Genomic DNA, 17,278 nt, shown 5'->3' with positions numbered 1-17,278 from the left:
TGGTAAAGAAGCCTCCTGCCAGTGCAGAAGACATGGGTTCAATCCCTAGGTTGAGAAGATCCCCTGGAGAAGGAAAGGGCAACCCAATCCAGTATTCTTGTCTGGAGAATTCCATGGACAGAGGAGCCTCGTGGGCTACAGTCCATGGGGACACAAAGTGTTGGACATGACTTACCTACTGAATGCAAGCACACACACACTTTTAACAAACTCAAGAAAACATATGCTTAAACATTTCTGCCAAACACCTAAATAATAATGAGTCCTTTTTATTTGAGAGTTACATGCCAAGTGCTTAACATTCTTCAACACAACTTGCAAGGTAGAGGCAGTGATATGCCTGAGTTTTCAGAGGAGAAAACAGGTTTAGAGAGGTTAACTAATCTTCTTAAGGTTGCACAATAATAATTGGCAGAGCTTGGACTTGAATTCAGCAATAACACCAAAGCCTATGCTCTGAATATCCACATCATGTCAGAAAATCAGTACACCATAGTCAGTCCACATCCTAATTCTTTTACACTACAGAACGTCAGAAACATTTCGCTGTTTAGTCACATGGATTATTCAATTAACTAATTCACAAACCCTGGTAAATCAATGTCAAAAAACTCAAAGAAATAGAAATACCTAAGTATCAAAAATGTTGAGCAGATTAGAACAAAGGTAAGAGTGGGGGGGAGGGGTAAGAAAGCAGGTTAATTAACTGCCACGGGTCACAGGTAAGAGGCGTCCAGAAACATTTGGAGCCAGGGAGCTCACTTGTACACCTCCACTAGAAAAGAACACAGGCTCCATTCAGTCTTCCAAATATCCCAGCGACCCATTATTTTAGTCAATGATACATTCTAAAGAGAATAACCCCACAAACAATTAAAAAAAAAAAAAAAAAAGGAAAAACCCGAAGAAAGAAAGGGTCTGGCTGGCTTGAATACACCCATTTCTATATGCTCTGGTATACGGACCAAACACCAGGCTCTCAGTCTCTCGTGTTGTGGGATTTTCTCTGCACCAGTCCATGAGAAGTCAGTTAGTGACTAATAATATTAACAGGAAATTCATTGACTCATATGAGGACAAGAGAATTTTGCTCATTTGGGCTGGTATTGCTCACCTTCATGTGGATTTCTGTAGCAATAATATTTATTAACACAATTCCAAGAATCAATCAGTCCCCACCCCTTCACATGTTGTTACCACCACTGCTGTTGCGATTAGTTTAGGGAAACGAGTGTAGAAAGAAAGTTTTGATCCTTTGTGCAATATGCTTTGTAAACTCGGTAAGTTCTAAGAATTAAATGCTGGTGCTTTCTGGCAAGCAAGCAAGGAATGTTAGAGAAGATAAGATTTTCTGAGGACTCAGAAAATCTGAGGATGTTGAGTTTGTTATCACATCGGAGGTGTTGCAGCTGTGAAATTTCTTCTTGAAGTTAGAAACAGAACTATAAAAGCTTCAAAGAGTAGGAAAGTACAAATTATGGCAGATAAAAGCTAAATAAAATAGCCTTCTACTTAAATATGAATCACTACCCTGGCTTTTGTCATTGTAAATGATAGGAAAGAAGCCAGTTTGAGTTTATCCTAAAATCCAAGGTCATTTGGAAAGCTTAGCGATAGAAAGAAGTTTATTTATTTCCTAGAAAGAAAATAAGGCTACAAAATGAGATGGACAGTGCCTTCCTCCCTGGGGTATTAGGAGGATTAAGCTAGAAAATCACATAAAATGTTCAGCATGGGGCCCTGCATATAATAAGTGCTTAGTAACTACTGTTTTCTAGGAGACAGAAAAGAATAATCTCAAAAAATGCAAATGTATACATTCATATTTAAATGTGCAGAAGGAGAATTATTACAAACACATTATGAATTATATAATTTATGACCTCTAAACTTATAAGACAAGTTTGAGGAAGAAAATAATTCTATTGACTAGGAGAATTTTATTTTTTAAAAATGCATACTGATGCTCTGAGGGGAGAGTGGCATGATGGGTGTCACTTACTTTAAATTAGTAACATAAAAAAGAAAAAAATTATTAAGATGGCAAAATGTCAACAGCTTGTAAATCTAGATTACCTCCACTTTTCTGCATATTTTTGAAATTTTAAATAATGAATGCTGGAGAGGGCATGGAGAAAAAGTAACCCTCCTACACTGTGGGTGGGAACGTAAATCAGTACAGTCACTATGGAGAACTGTATGGATGTTCCTTAAAAAACTAAATATAGAACTGTCATATGACCCAGCAATCCCACTTCTGGGCATATATGCAGAGAAAACCATACTTTGAAAAGATACATGCACTCCAATTTTCATAACAGCACTATTTACGATAACTAAGACATGGAAGCAACCTAAATGTCCGTCAACAGATGAATGGATAAAGATGTGGTGTATATATATATACACAATGGAATATTGCTGAGCCATAAACAAAGAATGAAGTAATGATGAAAGTGAAAGAGGAGACTGAAAAAGTTGGCTTAAAGCTCAACATTCAGAAAACTAAGATCATGGCATCTGGTCCCATCACTTCATGGCAAATAGATGGGGAAACAGCGGACACAGTGGCTGACTATATTTTTCTGGGCTCCAAAATCAATGCAGATGGTGATTGCAGCCATGAAATTAAAAGATGCTTGCTCCTTGGAAGGAAAGTTATGACCAACCTTGACAGCATATTCAAAAGCAGAGACATTACTTTGCCAACAAAGGTCCGTCTAAGTCAAGGCTATGGTTTTTGCCAGTGGTCATGTATGGATGTGAGAGTTGGACTATAAAGAAGGCTGAGCACTGAAGAATTGATGCTTTTGAACTGTGGTGTTGGAAAAGACTCTTGAGAGTCCCTTGGACTGCGGAGATGCAACCAGCCCATTCTAAAGGAGATCAGTCCTGGGTGTTCGTTGGAGGGACTGATGTTGAAGCTGAAACTCCAATACTTTGGCCACCTGATGCAAAGAGCTGACTCATTTGAAAAGACCCTGATGCTGGGAAAGATTGAGGGCAGGAGGAGAAGGGGACAACGGAGGATGAGATGGTTGGATGGCATCACCGATTCAATGGAGATGGGTTTGGGTGGACTCTGGGAGTTGGTGATGGACAGGGAGATAGACAGGGAGGCCTGGCGTGGTACGGTTCATGGGGTCACAAAGAATCGGACACGACTGAGCGACTGAACTGAACTGAATACCATTTGCAGCAACATGAATGGACCTAGAGATCATCACACTAAATGAAGTAAGCCAGACAAAGAAAAATATCATATGATATTACTGATATGTGGAATCTAAAAGAAGAGAAAGACACAAATGAACTTACTTCCAAAACAGAAAGACACTGACACAGAACACAAACTTACAGCTACCAAAGGGGAAAGTGGGAGAGGGATAAATAAGGTGTTTGGGGTTAACACATGCACACTACTATACATAAAATAGATAACCAATAAGAATCTACTGGATAGCACAGGGAACTATATTCAATATCTTGTAATAATGGGAAGGAAAGAAAGAAAGGAGAGAGGGAGGGAGGAAAGAAAAAAATGAAGGAAGGAAGAAGGGAAGGAAAGAAGAAAGAAAAAAGTAAAATAGAGGATTAAGTTGGGGAACTGTTCTATCATTTGGAGGTAGAAAAGGCCTTCCTAAGAATAATACCAAGACCTGAAATCATAAAGGAAAAGGCCAATAACTTTGACAACCCTAAAGTTATACCTTTTAGATCGTAACTACCTTTAAAGATGAACAACTGGATAAAAATATGGATGGCATTTAAGAGAAAATATTTTTACTAGATTTTTCTTATTTGTAAAAGATCTCTGTAAATACCTCAGTAGAAAAGAGCAAAGAAATGGCTATTAACCATTGAAAAGGTGCTCAGTTTTACCAGTAATCATAAAAATTAGAGTGAAAATATGAACATTTACACCTATCAGATTCACAAATATTAAAAAGATTAGAAGCCTGTAGGAAATGAACATTGTCAATCACAGCTCTCCATTATTGGTGGGATTGTAAGCTGGTGCAGGGTTTCTGAAGGGTGATTTGGTTAACGTGCACTAAAATGTTAAACTGCATATACCTTTTCTCAGCAATTCTACTTTTAAGAATTTATCTTTAAGACAAATGAGCATCCAAACAATGTATATTATTTTGTTTACTGCAACAATAATTATAAAAGGAAAAACCAGAAATAGTTTAAATGTTCATCAGTTTATTGTTTTAATAATATAGGCCATATATGATGCCATGTTTTATAGCCTTCAAATAATAATATAAAGATATCTTACTGAAAGATGTCCATCAGACAGTGGTAAATGGGAAGATTGCATATGTATAACAAAAGAACCTTTTTGGTTTTAAAAAGGTTTTGTATACACCTAAACTTCTGAAATGACTATTAATAATGGTTATCACTTTGAAGCAGTGATAATGGGTGATTTTTACTTTTATTTCACAATCATCAGCATTACTTGCACCTTATTTTAGTTTTTATACTAAACAGATTTTACTAAAGAAAACTTCTTCTGCCAGTCATTCTGGCCCCCTATCTTCCACTTTCAATCAAGCAACTCGGAGGTTTCTAGGAAGCATGAAAGACAAAGATGAGGTAGGCGTTGTTGCTATTGTTTGGTCACTAAGTCATGGCTGATTTTTGTGACCTCATGGACTGTAGTCTGCCAAGTTCCTCTGTCCATGGGATTTTCCAGGCAAGAACACTGGAGTGGGTTGCCATGCCCTCCTCCAGGTGACCTTCTCAACCCACAGACTGAACCCACATCTCCTGCCTTGGCAGGTGGATTCTTTACCATTGAGCCACATGGAGGAAGGTAAATGGAAGAGTGTATATGTGTACAAGTCTGCGTGTCCATGTGTGCCTGTGTGAGTTCTTAGGGGCCTTTACGGCTGTGGCGGGGAAGCATAACTGCTTTTTCCCACAGGCTTTTTGGCCTCCACTGCCTCCTGTACCCTGAGGCGGTGTTAGCACCTAGTCCCATGCTCTGGAACTGTCAAACTGCTCCTCCATCTAGTCTAGGAGAATGCAGGCTGCTAGTATACAGGGCCTAGGCCTTAGACATCTTTGTCTTTCCAGCGCTTGGATAATGTCTGAAAAGCAGAGAATCCATGGGCTCCAGAGAAGAGGGTGGTGGAGCCAGGGCAGAAAAAGCAAGGAGCTAACTTTTCTCCAGAGTCAAGACTAAAAGGCAACCTCAGTGGAGCCCATAAGATGCCTAATGTGAGTCCTGAGAATGGGAAAGCAAGCCAGGATTCAGCATAAAAAAAACAGTAGTTCAGAGCTCCAGACTCGTGCTTGAATTTTGGCTTTGCCACTTCATAACTTTGAGATTATAGGCAATTTAACTTTCCTAAGCTCATTTGTCACATTGACAAAAGAACAGAACTTACCCCTGAGACTCTTGTTGAGTTTTAATTAAGAGAACTTCTGGAAAGTGTTTAGCATAATGTTGGCAAACAGTAAGCTCTCCATAAATGTCAGCTCTGAGTAACCCTGTTTGGCTGTAGGGCCCACTCTCTGGTCTCTGAGTAGAGCGGATGGCATGCAAAAGTGTAAGGTGTTCCAGTACCCAGTAATCTCATTCTGTCCAGCTTGTAGACCCGTATTCAGGGAAGCATAAAAGCAGAGAGATTTTTTTTAAGCCCAGAAATGAGTAAATATCAACTGATGCCAACCCAGATACTGAGCATGATGTGGACAAGCAAAGTGCGCTCACGTGATGGGACTAAGGAATGTGCCCAGTTCCAGGCATTTCATGAAAAACCCATCCAGACGATTTCAGATAATGAAGCCATTGAGAAATCCCAAGACTTCCAAAACCCTAGCAATCTGTTTGTTGGTTTTTCTCTTTTTTTTCCAAATTACACAACTCTTAATTTAACTTTTAACACCTATCTGTATAAAAGACTAACTTACAACATTTCCAGCTGTGAAACGATTAACCTGGAAAAACCTCAACCTGGGCAGTTATATTACTGAATATTTTTATGTGGTTCCAAGAGCAATGTTTTCCATAGCAAGCCTCAGTGGCTGTGCTAACACACACATACACACACACACACATACACACACACACACACACACATATACTCACACACACAGTTTGGTTTCTGGTATCTCTAGCCAATACGGCAGGAAAAATAACGAACCTTTTATATTTTGGTCAACTTGCTCCTCCCAGGGCCTAGTCTAGTTCCTGGTTTTGACATTGATGCCTTGCTTAGTTAGAAACTACCAAGATACTATTTAATGGTCTTAGAGCCACTGAAGTTTGGGTAGCTCCTAAGGGTCCTTACATTCCAACAAGAAAGGGCTTAAGCCCTATGCTACTTACTGGTAGAGATTTTTCACAGACTGTTCAGTGCTAGTCAAGCTGAAATATGGTCCCTGTCTATTCAGGTCATCAACCTCTCCTCGGCAGAAGCCCACCCGGGCTGGAAGCTGGAGCTGGACGTTGTAAGATTCTTTGGGGCGTGTTCCAAAGAACTGAAGGCCATTGGCAGGATAAAGAAAGAGGGCGTAGGTGTCAAATTCATCAGATGCCAACACTGCCTGGAAAGTATTCAGCTGTGAAAAAAATAGACAATATTCTTAATAAATCAAACAAATAACAACAAAAAAAACTGCAAGCAAAGCATTATGAAATGCAAAGTGTTGTCCCCCTTCTCAGGATTTCTCTAAATTGTTTTAACATAATATTCTTTTAAATTTCCTCTCCAAGTTATAAGCATAATTACATAAGCTGTATTATTATAATCATCTTTTATCAACTTAGATTAATAGTTGAAATATGCATAGGTTAAAAAAAAAAACAACAACACACAGGTTAGGACTTCCTTGGTGGCACAGTGCGTAAGAATCTGCCTGCCAACGCAGGGGACACAGGTCTGATTGCTGGTCTGGGAAGACCCCACATGCCGCGGAGCAACTAAGCCCGTGCACCACAACTACTGAGCCTGCGCTCTAGAGCCCACGTGCCACAGCTACTGGAGCCCGCGCACCTAAAGCCTGTGCTCTGCACTGCCATGAGAAGCCCACACACTGCAACGAAGCGTAGCCCCCACTCGCTGCAACCAGAGAAAGCCTGCGCAATTCAACAAAGACCCAGCGCAACCAAAAATAAAGGACTTTTTTAAAAACACAGGTTAAAAAAATAAAACTACTTTTTAAGGTTTCAAACTTCTATCATCCAAACTTCTTTCAGAGCTGAGAGTAAATAGCAAAATTAATGTGTACATTCCCATAGTCACTGCCCTAGTTTACTGCTCTGGGCACTTACTGGGATCATTCATTCATTCATTCATTCACTCATTCACTTATTTATTGAATCCCCTTTATGGGCAGGGGTGGTGTGAGGCACTGGCTGATCAAAAGGCCTCATTATTGTTCTCACAGCCTCACTTTCTATTCTCTTCCATCTACCTTCTGACACCAGCACCAGAGTTATCCTATCCTCATTTCTCAGATGTGGAAACCAGGACATAAAGGCTAAGAGACCTGCCTAGGGCTAGGCTGTTAGTATGCAGTGGCAGGCCAGCCAGCTCCAGGGTCCCTGCCCTGCACCACCAGGCCGTGCCAACCACTCCTTGGCCTGCCACGCCAGGTGATTATAAGCTGCAAACTCTCTTTCCAGGCTCACATCCACTGTATCTTCACCAGATTATTTAATATTGCCCATCTGTCCCATGTACTTTGATGCTTCTGAACATTTATTTACTCACGTTTTCCTGTGCCTAGAAACACTCCTGACCTTCTAGTACTGACCTCTGAGGGGTTTTCGAGATTCCCTGTAGATTTATTGCTGTTCTCTGACCCTCCACAACATCTTAATGAGTGTTTCTAGTTAGCAGTCGCCTCGTTTAGCCTGATTAGCTGTTTACATGTCTGTAAACTTGATTCATTAATTCATTTGTACATTAATTCAGAAAGCCAGGTGCCAGCCAAGCACTGGACAGTATGCTTGGTGGGAACAAGCAAAGGGGCAAAGGATGGAAGCCTCCACCCAGGACAGTCTCAGAGTTTACGACAGGGAGCAGCCATGGCTGGGATTCCAGGAGAGTTGCTGGAGAAGGTAGTAGAGGCCAGAGAGGAAGGCGTGGGCCCCAGACCTCAGGGCTGGAATGGGCAGGCGTCGCAGAGGCTGACTGTGAATGGTAATAAACACTGCAGGAGCCAAAGCAGACCAGAAGGACAGGCCAGGAGCCTGAACTAGCCACAAACGCAACACCCAGGTCCTTATAGAATCACTCCTTAAAGTTCAATTTACTCTAGTATTTTCAACAGGACACTTTTTTTTTTTTTTTTTGCCTTTATCTACATCCAGCTATCTCCCTCACAACACACAAGTGATCAGTTAATGGTACTTGAGTATCTTTTAAAAAATGTTATATGAAGGCCTCTGAGGACACCCCTCTCATTAAACTCCATTCTTTTTGCAACTTAGCAAGGAGCAGGAGATGTATTTATAAATACCACTACTCCCTAAATAATGTGACTCCTAGAAACATTATTTACTGGTAAGGAGCACTGTCTCCCCATTTTGCTAGACACACAAAGTTAGGCAGAGAGAAACATATCACATTTTACTAAATAAAACAGCAGACAATAGGTATGGGCCTGTCCTACATCCTTCCCCAAATGCTGGCCAAGCTCTTTTCTAATGTTAATTATTCTTTTTTGATGTTTAATTTTTAAGTATAGTTTGGATGGTTTACTTACAAGATAAAGTTTAGGTGTTAAAATGTTTTTCCAGAAAAAAACCAAAATATTATCCAACTTTTCTTCTAGATCGCCAACATAGAAAAGGTCACCTTACATGGCTTGGCTTTTTGCTTTCCTTTAAGTTCAGAAACTTAAAGACAAGGGGGGGCCCTCATATATTTGTTATTGTTTTCGTTGTTGATTGTTTCAGCCGGAAAGCTTGACTTTTCCAAAAACAAAAGGCAAGGGATGTTTTCTAGAATTTCTCAAAGCTCGGAAGCCATAACTTCTGCCAAATGTAAACAAAGGCCATTCTGTATCATGTCCATACAGAATGTATACATGATCGATTAATGGCAATTCAGTAACTTCAGAGTTTTACTTTACTCAGAATAAATAAAGTTCAGTTAGAGAAAGAAAGGTACTCAAGGAAAGAGACTCTGTTTTAAGAAGCAAAGCTTTCAAAGCTTCTGGCATTGATTGCCCACAATAAATGTCAGATAGGAGGAATCCTGGTTCTACATCTAGAGAAGCTCTGTGAGATAAGGAGGTCCTATAGATTGTGAAGGAATTGAAGGGGATGGGAAAGGGAAGGAAAATGTAAACAGAGCTGGGAAGGGGAGAGTCTGGCTTTTTACTGTGGGGTCTGGGTATTTAGCTAGTCAACAAATTTTATTCATTCTTTAAGCCAATGAGCAAATTTATTTCAATGAAAAGTTATTCAACGTCTTTATATGCCATCCTTGAGACAAGCACTTATTACAGGTGGCAAGCATTTATTTAATATACTTGTCTTCACTGAAATAGGCAAATAGAAAAAGTTTAAATAGAATTTAGGATCCCAGAGTACCAGCCAAAAAAGTCTGGCTGTTTAAAAACCATTCGCACACCAAATGATCACGTTTAAAGTTTTCTCTCAGTTCCACAACATTCTACCTAATCCCTAAAGAGCCTGCTTCATGATGTCCTGCAGGGCTCCTCCCCCTAGAACACTCTTTAACTGGCTTCCTAACCGGAAAGGTCTACACATTCCTGGAGAAAAGACTTTGCAAGAACCCCACATGCTCTGTCCCTGAAGGAAAAGCCTCAGATGGGCTGCCAAACCTCACAAAAGGGTCAGCAGTTTCCAACTTCCTCAAGATCCCAGGGAGGAGAGGAGCAGGGCCTGTGCTGTGGAGCTTCAGGATCCACCTTCCTGCTATCAGAAAGAGAAAAGCCAGAGCCCTCAGGAGAAATCAATCAGCTTCGGACTCTCCCTTCCAGGTGCAGGGCATCACCAATCAGTCCTGACGATGCTTGGCAAAGCCAGGCTGACGGGTACAAAGCATGCTCCTCAATGAGTTCCCAGTTTATGCAATTTATTTAATTTCAGCCATCTGGCCAAATATCACAACAATACCATCCATGTCCCAAAGGGTTTGCCTGAAGTGGCTTACAAAAATTATAATGAAAATTAAGAAGTTGGGTCACAAAGTTCCCCTTCCTGTCTTCTTTAGGGCCTCATGCTCTCTATACTCGGAGAAGGCGATGGCAACTCAGTCCAGTACTGTTGCCTGGAAATCCCATGGACGGAGGAACCTGGTGGGCTGCAGTCCATGGGGTCGTGAAGAGTTGGACACGACTGAGCGACTTCACTTTCACTTTTCACTTTCATACATTGGAGAAGGAAATGGCAACCCACTCCAATGTTCTTGCCTGGGGAATCCCAGGGGCGGCGAAGTCTGGTGGGCTGCCGTCTATGGGGCTGCACAGAGTCGGACACGACTGAAGCGACTTAGCAGCAGCAGCTGCTGCTCTCTACACTCCTAGCATTATTAGCTTCTTGTCTCCATTGTTTGGTGTGAATGCTAATCTCCATTCCTTAGTATATTTCTCTATCTACCATTACCTATACATCACTGTCACTTGCATGATTTTCCCTCATTCATTTTTTCTGCCCTTAATCCTACAGATCCTGCCAAAAATACCAAAATAAATGCCCAGTACTATCACATCCCTAATATTATAACTTTCCTAACACTTGGTCTTTAGTAAAACTTCAGCATTTCTTTAACCAATTTCCATATATGTCTCTGTTCTCTATGTCTGCAGAGCTAGATCTCAGACACAAGCTAAACTCTCTCAGACAGACTGTAGACCTCCCTTCTTTGGGACCTCAGCTTCAAAATTCAAAAAAAGCTACAACCATGTCCTGCTTGTACTTCTCATTTTCTCACTGGATCCAACCCCCTCCATCAATGACCATCGTTCTTTGAAACATGTTGGCATATCTCACTCCCAAGGTGAGGCCTCCACTAGGAAGCCTTCTGCTCATCTTATTTTACTGCCCACATCTGCCTTCATCCATATCTTCAGCCTCAGCTCTCTTGGCCTTCTCCCGGGACACATCCTCGGCCAGCACAATCTGTCCTGTTGCCACATACTCAATATCCATCATTTCAGCCCAACTTAAAAGTCGACAAAACATTCCCTGTACCACACAGATCTATGAAGCCCAGTTTTCTATCCCCCTTCATCCCTCAAATAACAACACCCTCACCCACACCACCCTCGAGAAAAAGACACAGCTAAAGTAAACATTAGTCCTCTTTATGTCTCCCGTCAGTAAGTTCTTTGAAGGTCAAACTGACTCACTGGAAAAGACCCTGATGCTGGGGAAGACTGAAGGCAGGAGGAGGAGGAGATGACAGAGGATGAGACAGTTGGATGGCATCACTCATTCAATGGACAGGAGTTTGAGCAAGCTCTGGGAGTTGGTGATGGATAGGGTAGCCTAGCGTGCTGCAGTCCATGGGGTCTCAGAGTCGGACACTACTGAGCAACTGAACTAAACTGCGACTTTGCTCTGTGATGTACTTATGACAATTCAAGGTGTCTCAGATTGTGCTGACAAACACTATTTGGTCATAGCTTTTTAGATTCCTACAGTATCAGGTACCACATCCCATCACATCCATCACGAATGTCCATGGTGAGAAATGACAACATCTGAAACAGTTTTAAAAGGTAAAAATGCCTTTCCTCTGACATCTTCAAGTTTCTGGTAACTCTGCAACATGTTATATGCCAAGGTTTAAGAAGGCCATGTAGAACCCACACAGTCCTTCAAGCAAAGTAGATTACTGTTTGCCAAAATCTATTTCCAAAGAACTATTAAAACAACAACACATGTCACAGGGCTCTTTAAAGTATTCAGAAGGAACCTTCAATGTGGGTAATTAAAAAAACATCCTCTCTCCAAACAGAATCTTTATCTCCTTTTTAAATTAAACATTCTGAAGCCAGCTCAACATTTGGCAACATTTCTGAAGATTAATTTTAATTAGAAAAGTAAGAGATGGATTCTACAAATCTTCCCACGCTCCGCCCCCACCATAAAGAGGCCCAGACAGAAGTTGCAATGCAGAAAACCTTGTATTTAAAGAGTCCTTAAGTTAAAAGACTCACATCACAGTATCCTTTCAAGATAGAGAAATCAAAGAACCAGAATCTGGTCCTACATCAACCCCATGTAGGGGAACACAGATCTGCTGAGCAAATGCACCTGCTAAGACTAAGGGACTACGATGGCTACTTTAAAATGTCACCTTAGTGAATTCTCACAGCAGTCCTGTAAGGTAGGCATTGCTACCTCATTTTACAGGTTAGTAAACTAAGACTGAGGCTGGATCATTGCTTCCAAAGTCACTGGATAACCTTTCATAAACTACTTCTTTCAAAACGTTTTTTGTCATTATCTTCACATCAGAAGCATTATTTCCATGCTACAGATGAAAGAGAAAAATATTTGTCTGCATTACAATTTTCAGTTTCAAATAAGTGCTGATAAAATTGGACTCCTGAAGCTCTAAGAGTGACTTCATCACCCCATAGGTTCTGTGCAACTGCTCATCTCTACAAATCATCTCACTCAGCTCAACATTACCTTTTTTCTCTCTGTTGAAAAAGACAGATGCAGCTTGATTCACTTCAGACCACTGGAATACTAATTTGGAAGTAATAAGGCATCAATAGTATCCTTGGCAAATTTCATTCCAAGTTCATTCTTCCTTTGAATGAGATATGAGTCCAAGGACTCTTCTGGTACTAAGATCACATCAAAAAAATAAAACAAGCCTCATTTACTGGAAGTGTTTGGAAAAGGCATAACTACTCTGTCCGCCTACATCACTTGTGCCAATAGAATGGGTCCTGCATGAAAAGTCTGGGTAGAAGCAACAACAAAAACCTAAGAATCAACAGGTCTATATTATAGGGACTTCCCTGGTGGTCCAGGGACTGGAACTTTACGCTCCCAAAGCAGGGAACCTGGGTTCACTTCTGGTCAGGGGACTAGATCCCACATACTGAAACTGAGAGTTTACATGCCACAATGGAGGATCCCACACACCACAAAAAAGAAGAAAAAGAAAGTCTGTATTCTAAACCTGCCTTTGCCTTACTACGTACAGAATTCTGCACACTCACCTTAACTTACTAGTTAATGGCAAACAGTGAGTTTTGCTGTACTTGTCTTGCAGCAGTGTTGTGAGAAGACAGCAAGATAAAGTGTTGTTATAAGAATTAACAAGATATCCTGAATAAACAGCACACATAATCATTGTCCAAGTAGTCAGCCTTTCCTTTGAACCCTTACCTCCTCAATAGTCAAAAAGAGCACTCTTTGAAAAACAAAACTTCTATTTAAAATCCCTCAAGAGCTGCCCAGTGCCAAAGAACCAAGTCCAAACCCTTAGCAGAGCATGATCTGCCCCTACCCCACGGCCTTCCCAGCCTCATTCCCACCACCCTTCCTTTTCAGTAATAGGATACCACATGTAATGCCCCCAAACACATTAACGATACAGTATGTAGGTGATACGTCATATGCTACCCCTTCTATAGGGAATGTTCAACTCTGCTCAACTCCGATTTAAAGACAATTGCTCACTGAAACTTTCCCAGATTAGGTTCCCTAACCAGGGAGGGGTGGAGTTAGTCTCAAGGTGTCACTTCACTTATATTGAATCATAATCAATATTAAACCCTGAGATTCTTGAAAGTAAAGAATGTGTCCTTTCACAGTGTCTACACATCCTGACATACAGTAAGTGTGCAAAAAAGTTTGCTGGATAAATAGATCTCAACTATGTTTAAATACAAATTACTTACACATACATATATTAATATATCACATATATATGTTTAGAAAAGAAGATTGGAAGAAAACAAAATAGCAGTGGTGACCTCTGATTAGTATAATTATAAACTGCGTTTATTTTCTAAACTTTGTATTATAGGTATGTTAAACTTTAAATATGTTTTTTAAACTTATGGGCAAAAATAAATGAATGAATCAACATACTTACCTTATTTATCTTTATCCAACCCTCCATCTAGCCCAATGCCCTGCACAAAGAAGGTGCTCAATATATGTGTTTGAATTAAATATACTCTGTTGAATTGAATAACTGAAATGTCAAATCTATGCATTAAAAAGTTATTCAATAAACAGAACTAGATGTTTCAAAAAAATTGGCTAAAATCAATTCAAATGGTTTTTTACATCTCTAGATCCTCTTTGCTTAGTAGAGTCTTTAGAAGATACTCCTCTCACTCAGGGAACACAGTAGGAATGGCCACTATCTTGAATCATTCAGGGAGAGTGTGCAAGCTACTTAACCTCTCTGAACCTGAAGGAAGATATGTACTGCCTCTATATAGCTAAAAATCACACTGATGAGTTAAATAGAGATAAGCTGAGAGTTTCAGCCCTTGGAGTACGACATTTTAGATTCAGGTTGAATTTCATGTAGGAACCCTTACCTATCCCAGGAATGAGGCAAGTAACCTTTTGCCAAACCACCATGACCCATCTGATAATTCATTTGGAATACCTCAGTGAATGAATGCATGCAACATACTTACCTTCTTTATCTTTCTCCAACCCCCCACCTAGCCCAATACCCTGCACAAAGAAGGTTCTCAATATCTCAGGTAGAGGCTATACAATGGCTCAAGGGCAGTCTCCTGTAAAGTAGGGAGCATGTGAACTGGTACCTGAGTGACAGTTGGGCAAAAATTATCAAAAACTTCATATAAAATGCATCAATTTGGCCCATCAATTCCACTTCCTGGAAAGTCAAGTGGTGACATGGCATAAAGATTTAGCCTAAAAAAGAAAAAGTGCTTCACAAATTTATGATGAAAAATTGGAAATGACATTGCTGACCACACAGCACAGTGAGAAATCCACTGGATGGAATATACAAACGTTAACGATGTTGTAGAAATATTTATTGACAGTGAAATATATTCGCAACTTACTAAAAAAATTTACGAAACAGTATGTGGAGTGTGAATCCATCATTAATAGACAGAGACACATACAGATACGGATAGGAAAAAGCTCTGGCAGGTGCACACAAAACTGTTTAATAGTGGATATCTTAAGTGGCAGGAAAATGAGTGGCTGTTCTTTTCAAAACTGCCTGCCATCTTCTGATGTTTTTCCTTCAATGAACATAGAAATAATTCTTTGTATATATGAGGTGATTCTAAAATGAAACAATCAAATCATAAACTCCCTCCTGCATCTGCACTGGGGCATTCACATCTCCTAAGCAGTTCTCCTTATAAAGTGACCACCTCTCAGACCCTCAGAGAAAGCCTGGAGAAAACCAAGCCACTTCAGCCCCGGTGCCACCAAACCCTACATGAGGTTCATCAGGAGACCAGACTCAGGAGAAACTTCAAGCCTGGGTTCCAACCCAGAATTCAAGCCCATCTTTCAGTAAGCACAGAGGCCAAGCATCCGTGGTCGCTTACCTCTCCCGAAGGCGGGGCCCCACGCTTGGCTTCTTCGTAGGCGCCCACCTGCTCCCAGGTGGCCAGAAAGGCGTGGGTGGGAGTGAAGTGCGCGCCGGAGAGCGGGAAGCCTGTGCGCACGTAGCTGGCGGCCAGGCCCAGCACCCCAGGAGAGGTGTCCTGGCGGTACAGGACCCGGCCCCTGCCGCCACTGGTATCGATGTCGGCCAGGAAGGGGGCGATGGCCGGGAAGTCTGTGGGGAAATCGTCGTCCACATACTGGGTCTCCCTGGGGAAGTCCTGGGTGGAGATGATGCCGTTGGTGCCCACCTGGGGAATGAGGGGGACAAAAAGGTGACCGCAGGAAGCCCAAGGACGTGAGAGCCTACCCTGGCACCGCAAGGAGGGAAGGGAGCCCTCGAGGCATGAAACTCCCCACTTTCCCATCCTCTGGAAGCCTGACTCCTGGTTCAGAGCGACCAGTGCAACTTCAACCGGCGTCGTCCCCCCCCCCCCGCCCTGCCACCCTATCCCACACGTGCAGTGCAATAGCTCCAGGAGCCCTAAACTCCTTAACATACCTTTTCACTTCCCGCACAACCCTGGGGAAAAAGCTCTGGGTTCGAGGAAGGCGCACCCAGTTCTGCAAATTTGCACGGCCCTCTCGCTGAACTTAACTTTAGACCGCACGCACTGGCCGCCTTAGGAATCCCACCTTCTTTTCTGCCTGGGACGCTCATGCAGCTGAGAACAATTCTTAACTGTCCCCCTGTAGCAGGGGAAAGCAGTGCGTTTGGCAAAGGCAAAAAGCCAGCTCCCACCCCAAGGGCGCTCGGGGACAGCCGACGATGCGGACTATTTCCTCCCCTCGGAAGGCAGGGGTCCGGTGAAATCCACACTACCAATGACCCCTGTTCAGAAGCTGCTAGAAATCTGCCGAGTCCCGCACTATGAAGAAGCTAAACTTACGTAGAGGTCGCTGAATTGGGCATCATAGAAGCGCAAGGAAAGCGTCAGCTTCACGGCGGCTGAGCTTTCGTCGTCGCCTTCCTGCAGGAGCTGGTCCCCTCGCGACTGCCCGTAGGGGAAGAGCTCGCTTGGGTGCAGCGCCGCGGCCCGCGACAGCAGCAGCAGCAGCATTAGCAGCAACGGCGGCGGCGGCGGCGCCGGCCACCCGGCCGCCTGGTCCCCTCGCATGCTTGCTCGGCCCTGGGCTGCCGCGCGACAGACCGCGTCCCGCCCGGCCCGCCAGCCCACTAGCAGCGCCGAGCGGGCCTCAGACCTGGATCCCCGCGGGTGCCGGGGCGGGGCGGGACTCTGGGCCCTCCCAAAGCGCTGATTGGCCGCGGACTTGGGCCCGGACCCAATCGCCGGCTCTGAGAAAGTTCGACAGCGGCCACCACATCTGGTTCTCGTTAAGTTCTCTAAGGCAGCGGTCACAGGAGCGGCTGGGGCTGGAGAGGTGAAAGCCCCCGCTAGGGGTGATCGGAATTACTTCTCCTCCGCCTCCCCTCCCCGAGAGCTCGCGGGGAGGGGAGGTCATCTCCGCCCTCCTAACTGGGCTACCCGGAGATCCTGGCGAGTTCCGCCCCGTGGACCAAATGGCCCACACGGTTCGAAGGCGGCAGCGCTGCAGGAGATGACCTCGGCGCCAAGGGAGACCTCGAGGCGGCATGCGCCGCCAGCCTGGCAGGGCGAGGGTGGTGGGGGTTACGGTTTGCGCCCTGCCCTGGGGTCCCAGGCGCCTGTCGCCCTGGACGTCAGGCTCTCGAGCCGAGAA

General features: G+C 43.0%; 1 protein-coding gene across 1 annotated transcript in view; it reads right to left on the bottom strand.

Annotated features, from left to right (window-relative positions):
• The window catches only part of NID2 (nidogen 2), a 92,769-nt gene extending 75,942 nt beyond the window's left edge, over window positions 1–16,827 (bottom strand). Inside the window, exons 1-3 of the mRNA XM_005894543.3 lie at window positions 16,468–16,827; window positions 15,520–15,828; window positions 6,347–6,579 (exon numbers count right to left, since the gene is read on the bottom strand). Coding sequence (XP_005894605.2) covers window positions 6,347–6,579; window positions 15,520–15,828; window positions 16,468–16,695 — 770 coding nt within the window. The 5' untranslated portion in view covers window positions 16,696–16,827. The remainder of the gene's footprint in view (window positions 1–6,346; window positions 6,580–15,519; window positions 15,829–16,467) is intronic.
• Between the last annotated feature and the right edge of the window lie 451 nt (window positions 16,828–17,278).

This window comes from Bos mutus, chromosome 10, assembly GCF_027580195.1.
Source record: "Bos mutus isolate GX-2022 chromosome 10, NWIPB_WYAK_1.1, whole genome shotgun sequence".
Lineage (NCBI taxonomy): Eukaryota > Metazoa > Chordata > Mammalia > Artiodactyla > Bovidae > Bos > Bos mutus.
The sequence above is the reverse complement of the archived record's forward strand: the minus strand, read 5'-3'. Positions and strand labels throughout refer to the sequence as shown.